This window comes from Trichomycterus rosablanca, chromosome 6, assembly GCF_030014385.1.
Source record: "Trichomycterus rosablanca isolate fTriRos1 chromosome 6, fTriRos1.hap1, whole genome shotgun sequence".
NCBI classification, from domain to species: Eukaryota; Metazoa; Chordata; class Actinopteri; order Siluriformes; family Trichomycteridae; genus Trichomycterus; species Trichomycterus rosablanca.
Genome location: NC_085993.1, coordinates 12936333 through 12947611, shown reverse-complemented (window position 1 = coordinate 12947611; position 11279 = coordinate 12936333). Strand labels below are relative to the sequence as shown.

Sequence of the window (11279 nt, the reverse complement as noted above, 5' to 3'; positions counted from 1 at the left end):
TACTGATGAACTGGTGGTGAGAGCTTCCTCACCTGGGTGTGCATCAACAACTGTAATGGAATTATTCATAGTCCAACTGTTGACCTTCGCACTAGAGGTGAGCAAATCAAATACAGTGTATCACAAAAGTGAGTACACCCCTCACATTTCTGCAAATATTTCATTATATCTTTTCATGGGACAACACTATAGACATGAAACTTGGATATAACTTAGAGTAGTCAGTGTACAGCTTGTATAGCAGTGTAGATTTACTGTCTTCTGAAAATAACTCAACACACAGCCATTAATGTCTAAACAGCTGGCAACATAAGTGAGTACACCCCACAGTGAACATGTCCAAATTGTGCCCAAATGTGTCGTTGTCCCTCCCTGGTGTCATGTGTCAAGGTCCCAGGTGTAAATGGGGAGCAGGGCTGTTAAATTTGGTGTTTTGGGTACAATTCTCTCATACTGGCCACTGGATATTCGACATGGCACCTCATGGCAAAGAACTCTCTGAGGATGTGAGAAATAGAATTGTTGCTCTCCACAAAGATGGCCTGGGCTTTAAGAAGATTGCTAACACCCTGAAACTGAGCTACAGCATGGTGGCCAAGGTCATACAGCGGTTTTCCAGGACAGGTTCCACTTGGAACAGGCTTCGCCAGGGTCGACCAAAGAAGTTGAGTCCACGTGTTTGGCGTCATATCCAGAGGTTGGCTTTAAAAAATAGACACATGAGTGCTGCCAGCATTGCTGCAGAGGTTGAAGACGTGGGAGGTCAGCCTGTCGGTGCTCAGACCATACGTCGCACACTGCATCAACTCGGTCTGCATGGTCGTCATCCCAGAAGGAAGCTGACGCACAAGAAAGCCCGCAAACAGTTTGCTGAAAACAAGCAGTCCAAGAACATGGATTACTGGAATGCCCTGTGGTCTGACGAGACCAAGATAAACTTGTTTGGCTCAGATGGTGTCCAGCATGTGTGGCGGCGCCCTGGTGAGAAGTACCAAGACAACTGTATCTTGCCTACAGTCAAGCATAGTGGTGGTAGCATCATGGTCTTGGGCTGCATGAGTGTTGTTGGCACTGGGGAGCTGCGGTTCATTGAGGGAAACATGAATTCCAACATGTACTGTGACATTCTGAAACAGAGCATGATCCCCTCCCTTCGAAAACTGGGCCTCATGGCAGTTTCCAACAGGATAACGACCCCAAACACAACCTCCAAGATGACAACTGCCTTGCTGAGGAAGCTGAAGGTAAAGGTGATGGACTAAACCCAATTGAGCACCTGTGGCGCATCCTCAAGTGTAAGGTGGAAGAGTTCAAGGTGTCTAACATCCACCAGCTCCGTGATGTCATCATGGAGGAGTGGAAGAGAATTCCAGTAGCAACCTGTGCAGCTCTGGTGAATTCCATGCCCAGGAGGGTTAAAGCAGTGATAATAATGGTGGTCACACAAAATATTTACACTTTGGGAACAATTTGGACATGTTCACTGTGGGGTGTACTCACTTATGTTGCCAGCCATTTAGACATTAATGGCTGTGTGTTGAGTTATTTTCAGAAGACAGTAAATCTACACTGCTATACAAGTTGTACACTGACTACTCTAAGTTATATCCAAGTTTCATGTCTATAGTGTTGTCCCATGAAAATATATAATAAAATATTTGCAGAAATGTGAGGGGTGTACTCACTTTTGTGATACACTGTATGTGTCCATTCTCAAAGACCCAACTTAGATAATGGGTAGTTTAAAATATATTAATCACATGTGATTATTTTTTTTTACTCTTTCAAAAAAAACGCAATGGGACCCCCTTTTGGGCTCACTTTGGCCCCTGGTCGAGAACCACTGCTTTATATGGTACTACAGTAAAATGTATGCCACTTTAGTAAGTACCTAGTATTTAAATAAATAACAGTTTGAATTTTTAAAACGCAAAAATAATAATATGAAAAAATTAATGTTTGGAGAGATTTTTTAAATAGAATATCCTGGAAAAATCTATTTTTAATGTGTCACAAGGTGTGTTTTCACTAGGCCTACCTGAAGCATTACACAGTTGTGATTGACATAAAGGCAACAGAAAGCAGAAAGCAAACCCACAAATGTGCAAATTCAAAGATGCATTCCTTATTAGAAACGTGATACTAAATCAGCTGGCATTTTCTGTTTTAATATTGTTGATTTTAAACACCCCAAAAAACTTAAAAATCATACAAAAGTAAGACTGAAGAACTGTAGAATAAATCTCAAACTGCAATGTTTATCAAAAATGTTTCAGATGAAACTCAGAGGCACGTAAAGAACACAGAAACCAGTACACATCATGCACTTCTTTAAAGAATCACAGCTCTACATCTGAGAAATCGTCTGATACACGCAGTTATCATAAACTCCATTCCAGGTTCTTCAGTATCTATAATACGTCTCTATAAAATCCTCCATTGCTTTAGTCTTAGCCTCAATAAATGTACATTTCCCCCCTCAGTTCTCATGTGTGATGGGGTCTGTCTCATCTGCTGGATTCTAAATCTCCTTCTCACCAGACATTGATTCTTGATCTGCATCACCCTTTTCCTCTGATTCTTTTTCCTCAGTGGAAATCTCATCTGACTGACTTTGGATGTCTTCTGCAACGTTCTCTTTTACTTGTTCCTCAGTAATCGCCTCCTCCTGTTCATCTGTGACCGGGTGTGCTTCCGATGAAGGAGTTAGAATTTTATCTGTAATAGGTTTCAGTTGCTTCTCAGCATCAACTGTTCCAGTAGATGCAATGTTCGAATGTTCTAAAGATATCTGACTGTCTTCTGACAATTCAGCTTGCTCTTCCACAGCATCTCTGGTTTCAAGATTGGAAATGCCTGAATCATCCGCCTCTTTTTGTTTCTGAGCATCCTCCTCCAATGTGTTACCTGAGGCATCATCAGTCTCCTCTGAAGAAGTCTGCATTGTCTTGGACACTTGCTCTTCAACAGGATTCTCACTGACATGTTCTGGAACAGCTTCATGTTCCTCAGTACTTTTCCCCCCTCTTGCGCTTAGTTCCTTGACAATTTCATCATTCTCCTTTGCTCTGTGTTTCTTAGAAACTTCTTTTTCTCTTTTGGATTTGTGCTTCTTAACAGCTTCTTTTTCCTCTCCTACTTCAAGTTCCTTTGTGATTTCTTTGTCCGCTGTTCCATGTTTCTCAGTACTTTCTTCCTCTGTATCTCCCTGTTTCTCAGTACTTGCTTCCTCTGTATCTCCATGTTTCTCAGTACTTGCTTCCTCTGTATCTCCATGTTTCTCAGTACTTTCTACCTCTGTATCTCCATGTTTCTCAGTACTTTCTTCCTCTGTATCTCCATGTTTCTCAGTACTTTCTTCCTCTGTATCTCCATGTTTCTCAGTACTTTCTTCCTCTGTATCTCCATGTTTCTCAGTACTTTCTTTCTCTGTATCTCCCTGTTTCTCAGTACTTTCTTCCTCTGTATCTCCATGTTTCTCAGTACTTTCTTCCTCTGTATCTCCCTGTTTCTCAGTACTTGCTTCCTCTGTATCTCCATGTTTCTCAGTACTTTCTTCCTCTGTATCTCCCTGTTTCTCAGTACTTTCTTCCTCTGTATCTCCCTGTTTCTCAGTACTTTCTTCCTCTGTATCTCCCTGTTTCTCAGTACTTGCTTCCTCTGTATCTCCATGTTTCTCAGTACTTTCTTTCTCTGTATCTCCCTGTTTCTCAGTACTTTCTTTCTCTGTATCTCCATGTTTCTCAGTACTTGCTTCCTCTGTATCTCCATGTTTCTCAGTACTTGCTTCCTCTGTATCTCCATGTTTCTCAGTACTTGCTTCCTCTGTATCTCCATGTTTCTCAGTACTTGCTTCCTCTGTATCTCCATGTTTCTCAGTACTTTCTTTCTCTGTATCTCCCTGTTTCTCAGTACTTGCTTCCTCTGTATCTCCATGTTTCTCAGTACTTTCTTCCTCTGTATCTCCCTGTTTCTCAGTACTTTCTTCCTCTGTTGCTTCATGTTTCTCAGTACTTTCTTCCTCTGTTGATCCGTGTTTCTCAGTACTTTCTTCCTCTGTTGCTCCAGGTTCCTCAGTACTTTCTTCCTCTAATGCTTCATGTTTCTCAGTACTTTCTTCCTCTGTTGCTTCATGTTTCTCAGTACTTTCTTCCTTTGTTGCTCCGTGTTTCTCAGTACTTTCTTCCATTGTTGCTCCGTGTTTCTCAGTACTTTCTTCCTCTAATGCTTCATGTTTCTCAGTACCTTCTTCCTCTGTTTCTCCATCTTCCTCAGTACTTTGTTCCTCTGTTGCTCCATGTTTCTCAGTACTTTTGTCTTCTGTTTCTCCATGTTTCTCAGTACCTTCTTCCTCCTCTGTTGCTTCAGGTTCCTCAGAACTTTCTTCTCCCTCTGTTTCTCCATGTTTCTCAGCATTGTCTTCTTCCCCTGTTGCTCTATGTTTCTCAGTTCTTTCCTCTTCCTCAGTTTCTCCATGTCTCTCAGCATTGTCTTCTTCCTCTGTTGCTCCAGGTTCCTCAGTACTCTCTTCCCCCCCCGTTTCTCCATGTTCCTCAGTACTGTCCACTTTCTCTGTGGCTCCATCTTCAGTACTTTCTTCTTGTATTTTTTCGGTCACAGGCTCCTCTACAGGTTGCTCATTTACTTTGACATATTCTGGAACAGCTTCACGTTCCCCAGTACTTTCCTCCTCATCTCTTTTTGTAGGTTTCTCAGTAATTTCTTCTGCCTTCGCAAATTCTTTATACTGTTTTGGCTCTTCAGCGAATTCTTGTTCTTCAGTATGATCCGTGGTCTTTTCAGGTGCTTCTTCCTTGTCATCTGCTGTTGTTAAGTGATCCTCTACCTGAACCTTAACTTCTATACTGCTGGGCGGTGGAGCTTCAGGCACAATCTGAAAACAAAATCATATTTTACTCACATTGGTTATGTCATGACAGAACAGGTAGTTACTGGTTACACAGTATTCATCAATTCAAGTTGAATGTCAAACACAGTCATGGACATGTATCTCCAATTTACCTCACTTGCATGTCTTTGGACTGTGGGAGGAAACCCACGCAGACATGTGGAGAGCATGCAAACTCCACACAGAAAGGGTATCACACCCAGGACCTTCCTGCCATCCCATTTATGGCATTAATCAGAGACTTACAATTTTAACTGAATACTTTGGAAGCAATTTAGGGTCTGTTCAGGGTCCCAACAAGTGGCAGTGGTGGGGCTTGAACCTACAACCTTTTGATTACTAGTCTAGTAGAATCTACCACTGCCCCTGGAAACACCTCACTTAACTTACAATCAGAGATCAAGTCAACAATGCTTAAACTGAGATCCTGTAACCATTATTATATCACTAACCTTGACATAATAGGTATTATGCCTTGACTTGAAGTTTGGCTCCTGCTCCTGCCTTTAGATGCTCATGTAGGTGATTGGTGTTCATGGCAGCAATTTTTACAGTTAACGTACTTATTAAAAAAGCTTTCTTAATGACAGCACATGTCACAAAATCACCATAGTAGAATTGACCAATCAAGTTTGTTTGGGGGACGGCACGGTGGCTCGGTGGGTAGCACTGTCACCTCACAGCAAGAACGTCCTGGGTTCAATCCCCAGGCAGAGCGGTCCGGGTCCTTTCTGTGCAGAGTTTGCATGTTCTCCCCGTGTCTGCGTGGGTTTTCTCCGGGTCTAAAAACATGCAGTCAGGTTAATTGGAAACATTAAATTGCCCTATAGGTGAATGGGTGTGTGTGTGTCTGCCCTACGATGGACTGGCGCCCGTTCCAGTGTTACTGTATGCCTTGTGCCCATTGAAAAGCTGGGATAGGCTCCAGCAGACTCCAGTGAGTGAGAGTTTGTTTGGGATCGCTCTCTAAAGCATTTTTTAAGTTTAAAATTTAAACCAAACTACATTGACTAAACCCATATTGTTTAATAATACAGGACATGCTTCGAACAATACACTAGGTAATAATTAACTCCATACATTTTAATAAATATTTTTGTTTATGCTTAGATTTGACAGCTCGGCCTTTACCTCGGTTTGAAGTTCTTCCAGCTGGGCTTTGAGATGAGCACTACCTATTCCATTCTGTGAATCTTTCAGACTCATATGCAGAGACTTCAGCTGATTCCTAAGAGCCTGTGTCCTCTTAGCTTGCTCCAATTCTAGCAGGTCCCTGAAACAGGAAAAGATACTGTTAGAATAAGGTGTCTGAACTCTTTGTATTTACCTCAATTATTTCCTAATTATTTATAACACAAGGTCTGACCTTCATCTAGACACCATTCTTAACACATTATTTATTTATTCACAGTCCAGGCTGAAGTGGGCAGCACGTTGGCACAGCTGGTTCTGCGGTTGCCACACAGCAAGATGGTTTTCTTGTGATTTAACATCACAATAATGATGCACTGAAACGACCAAATTTCAGATAAAATTTCAGGCTGCTCATGCAAGAAATTCCAGAGTGGAAAAAATTCTAATGGTCACTGTAGCGCTGGTCTATTACATGGCCCGTGGTCCTTTGTACAAATCTCAGTGGTGCTATCAGCCAACACGGGCTTCTACACAGACACGCTTGGCTTTGTCACTTAACAGATAGCCCTGCAATGGATTGGTGTCATGTCCAGAGTACTCCTGCCCTGCACTTTGTTTCAGGGTGAAATTGCACCTGCCGAGACCCTGACCTGGATAAAGCGATAAAAAACAACAAATGAAAATTATTATTGTAACCAGAAACATTACAGCTGCCGAAGTATATTCACCCGTTATTAAATACAAGTGTTCATTTTTTTAGACTAGGCTGTGAAGGATGAATCACTATAGGTAGATCTAGCATGTCTATTATTAAACTTGGATGAAGATCAGACCACATCTTTGTGACAGTAATCCAGATAATTTTAAATGCTTCTTGTTTTTGCATCTGTATACTTCTCATTAATTTAATCACATTATAAAATGTTTTTAATTAAGAAGTTCAATCACAACCAGTAAAACTAACAGCCACTGCTCACTTGATATCCATAAGTTCCTGTGTATTTGTAGCGAAAGCCTTTTGGTTACTGGTGATTAATTCTTTCATTTCTCTGATTTCCCTCTTCTGACCCTTCAGCTGAGACATCAGACCTTCCACAACAGAGATTTCTTCATCCAAACGTGACTTGGTGACTGAAAGTGTGTCCGTAAAGCCAGAAATCCTAAAACCAAGCTCGGAGTTAGCAGTCAGCATGGCGTTTACGTTCTGTTTGAGAAACTCTAGCTCAATACTTTTGTTCTTGATGACAGCATTCAGAGCAGCGATGGAAATGGAATTCTGCTGGAGCTCGGCCAGTCTGGAGTTCATCTCGGTTTGCAGGGACCAGACTTTGCTGTGAAGGTCTTTGGACCTCATTTGTTCTGATGTGGCTAAGGCAAGTTCAACTTGTCTTTGCGCGCTGGCATAGGCCTCCTCCAGAGCCAAAAGGCGCTCCTCAAAACCACCTACACTGGCAAGCTGGGAAGAGAAAACAAGTATTATCAAGCATGTACTGAAAAATGTAAACTAGTTACATACAGATAGGTGATAAAAAAAGCCTAAATAAATTAGCAAAAAAACAATGAGTGCAGATGCTTTCAGACAGTGTACTGCAAATAACATTGCAATGCTGTACTCAGATTTGTAAAAAGTAATGTAGTAAGAGGAGTCATTCTTTAACAGATTTTCAGCAACGTACAAGCTTCTGTTTGTTTGTTTGTTTATTAGGATTGTACCGTCATGTTTTACACTTTGGTTACATTCATGACAGGAACGGTAGTTACTCATTACACAAGACTCATCAGTTCACAAGGTTATATCGAACACAGTCATGGACAATTTAGTGTCTCCAATTCACCTCACTTGCATGTCTTTGGACTGTGGGAGGAAACCGGAGCACCCGGAGGAAACCCACGCGGACACGGGGCGAACATGCAAACTTCACACAGAAAGGACCCAGACCAGGGATCAAACCCAGGACCTTCTTGCTGTGAGGTGACAGTGCTACCCACTTAGCCACCGTGCCGCCCCGTACAAGCTTCTAAATGCCTGACATCTGAATTAAATGTACACTTACATCAACATACAATTGTGGCCAAATACAATGCAAGCAATCCAGGGTTAAATCCATGTCTAAATACATTTCCCCTACATAATAATTGATTTAAACATATACCTTGTCACAATTACAATTTTGTACAGGTACAAAATCTAAAGACATTATGGTGGGTGACTTTGAATACATGCTTCATGATTAATCTTTGCCTGTCTCAATTTTGTCCACTAAATTAATTTTGTGCCAAACATTTAAGTTGGAGCCCTGTATTTTACCCATAAAATGACTAAATAATCTGGGTCACTATGCAAACATTGACACAGTTGGGAACAGTGTTGTACAAAGAAATAGGAAACCATGCTGCATGGACCTAGTGTAGGTATTAATAGACTGGGTGCTGCATTTCATAGCTCAGTTAAAAGCCATGAGCAAATTACTCATGAGCACAGCTTGTGCTGAAGGAAGTGCAATCTTATTATAAAATAAATGTTTAATGTCGTTATATCAGTCCATACGCACCACTAAATCGGTTTTTGATCAGAGTTTGATTATTTAGTTGCTTAAAACTGTACTGTTGATGCACATTACAGAATTCAGCAGACAACTGTATACAAAGCAAGTTTCATGCAATGCAAGTAATTTAGAGTGAAAGACCTTGTTCAGGGTTACAATGACAACTTGACAGTGGTTGGGCTTGAACCAACAGGCTTCAAATTACTAGCCCAGGACCCCAACCACTAAGCCAGTTTAGGTTGTAGTATGGTTTTGCAGGTGTCTATAAGGTATTTATTCCTAGAGATTAGTTTCAATTGTAGAAACAATTGTTCCAATTCTTTCATGATATATAAAGCTGTGTATTGTGTGATATTGTAAAAATGGAAAGATTATGTTCAGACGGCGCATGGCATTAGGACATAAGGTCAAGAATCTAATAATAAACTTTAATTAGAGTGATTAACATACCATGCATTTCACTGTTTAGATGGCATTTCCTTTTAACATACATCACATTATTCTACAAGAATTTCTTCATGTAAAAGTTTATGACATCAAATCAATCAACATGTGTGGCACACAGCTACACAGCCGTAGGGATTTGGGTTTAATTCTAGTCTCTAGTTACTGTCTGGTGGGATTTGGTACAATCTCCAAGAGTCTTAGATAATTAGTTGAGTGAGTTGTGCCATATGATCGATTGCCTCTATGTCCAGGATAAGACCCTTGTGCCCAGTGTTTTCTGGACAGGCTCAGAAACCACCACAACTCTTAGCAGGATGATGTGTTAATAAAAATGAATAGCTTGCCATTAATTTCAGATTTAAACCTTTAAAATCAAGACGGTGAATATATTGTCATTTTTTGTATCCTTTTTTATTAACTGGGTTATGTGTTTGTTTGTTTGTTTATTAGGATTTTAACGTCGTGTTTTACACTTTGGTTACATTCATGACAGGAACAGTAGTAACTCATTACACAAGATTCATCAGTTCACAAGGTTATATCAAACACAGTCCTGGACAATTTAGTGTCTCCAATTCACCTCACTTGCATGTCTTTGGACTGTGGGAGGAAACCGGAGCACCCGGAGTTAACCCACGTGGGGATCAAACCCAGGACCTTCTTGCTGTGAGGTCACATTCATGACAGGAACAGTAGTAACTCGTGCCACCCAACCGGGTTATTTAAAACAGTACACCTAACCAATGCTAAACAGCGTCAAGGGTGCAGTGACATGGATTGTTGCACTTTTATTACCATAATAACATTTGTAAAGTTGCTTTGAGACAATGTCTGTTGTAAAAAGCGCTATATAAATAAAGTTGACCTGACTTGACTTGACTTAATATTATTGTCATTTCTGAGACATGGTCAGGCTGGTTTAAATTACAAAGTCAGCTGGAATGACCCCAGTGGTTGAGCCACCTAACATTTTCTGAGTTGAGATTATTTAGTCTAAATATGAAATTTTACAATTCTAAAATTAGAATACATTAAAATCAATGCTTATATAAAACTTATATAAAACGTTTTAAAACTTTTCACTTACTTTAAGAAACCTGTCTGAAGCTTTATTGTAAAATTTGTAGTTTTACTGTATGCTAGACTTTATTTATTTTTTTAAATCTTTATTTATTTATTTTAAATCTGACTCTTCTGTTCCTGGAAGCCCACCTGTGCGTTAGGGTCTCCGAACTGCTGCTGCAGCTTGTTTAATCTCGTCTGTATATAAGTGAGTGTTTCGGATAAACTGTCGATAGTTTGCTGTTGTTCACTGTAGACCCAGGTGAGTCCAGAACCGCCGATAGTGATGATAACAAACAGAACACCGGGCAGAATATACTCGTTAAATCCGCTCGACGGTCCTGGTGAAGACTCCTGTGGTAACCAGCTATCCTTCGGCTTGTTGTTGCTGCTGCTGCTCTTTCCTCTGCGCCTCGCCATGGCACTCCTTCACAAAGCTACAGGTAACAGCCAGAGACCCGATACTGAACACTGTTTTTACCCCGTGTGTTCTGGTAAAAGTTTCCTCACAGCTTAACACTCAGTCAGTCACTGTTAGCTAAAGCTCGGGGGTCTCTGTACTAGGTTTATTGTAGGGTTCGGGTGACGCTGAAGCTCCTGTTGTGCGCGCGGTGGGTGAAAAGGGGCGGGACACAGCGCGCGCTGTTTAGATGCGAGCAACTCAAAACTATTGGACTATAATAGATTCTAGTCTAATGACAAATGTGAATAAATATATAAAATAAATACAATGGTAAAGAATGCTATTACACATGGACATTTAGGCATCACTCAGATGTACATGCGAGTAGTATTTATGTCCCATCTCTGACAACGTGTGGCTTAAACAAGTACTAAAATTAGTACCGACGCTAAAGGCTGTGTACTAATTTATCAGGTATTTAGTACTGAACTATGTGGATTGGGACACAGCCGTAAATGCTGTAAAGCTAGGTATTGGACTAGCTTCAGGACTAATTTACACAACTTATACAATCGTATATATATATTTTATTTTATTTTATTTTTTTAATGGAAAAGAATGGAACAAAATGTTAGTAAATAAGTACAGTCAGCCTAAGTGTTTAGTAAAAAGGTGGGTTTTTAATCGTTTTTTAAAGACAGCAAGAGACTCAGATGTTCGGACAGACAGAGGAAGTTCATTCCACCACTTCGGCGCTAGAACAGAGAACAGCCTTGAT

General features: G+C 40.6%; 1 protein-coding gene across 1 annotated transcript; it reads right to left on the bottom strand.

Annotated features, from left to right (window-relative positions):
- Positions 1-2152: 2152 nt before the first annotated feature.
- Positions 2153-10605, bottom strand: zgc:66479 (uncharacterized protein LOC327541 homolog). The gene is made up of 4 exons (XM_062996617.1): positions 10249-10605; positions 7021-7499; positions 6041-6182; positions 2153-4894 (listed from the first exon to the last, which is right to left on the bottom strand). Exons 1-4 carry the CDS (start codon positions 10516-10518, stop codon positions 2522-2524), a joined length of 3264 nt encoding a protein of 1087 aa, XP_062852687.1. The 5' UTR covers positions 10519-10605; the 3' UTR covers positions 2153-2521.
- Positions 10606-11279: the final 674 nt, after the last annotated feature.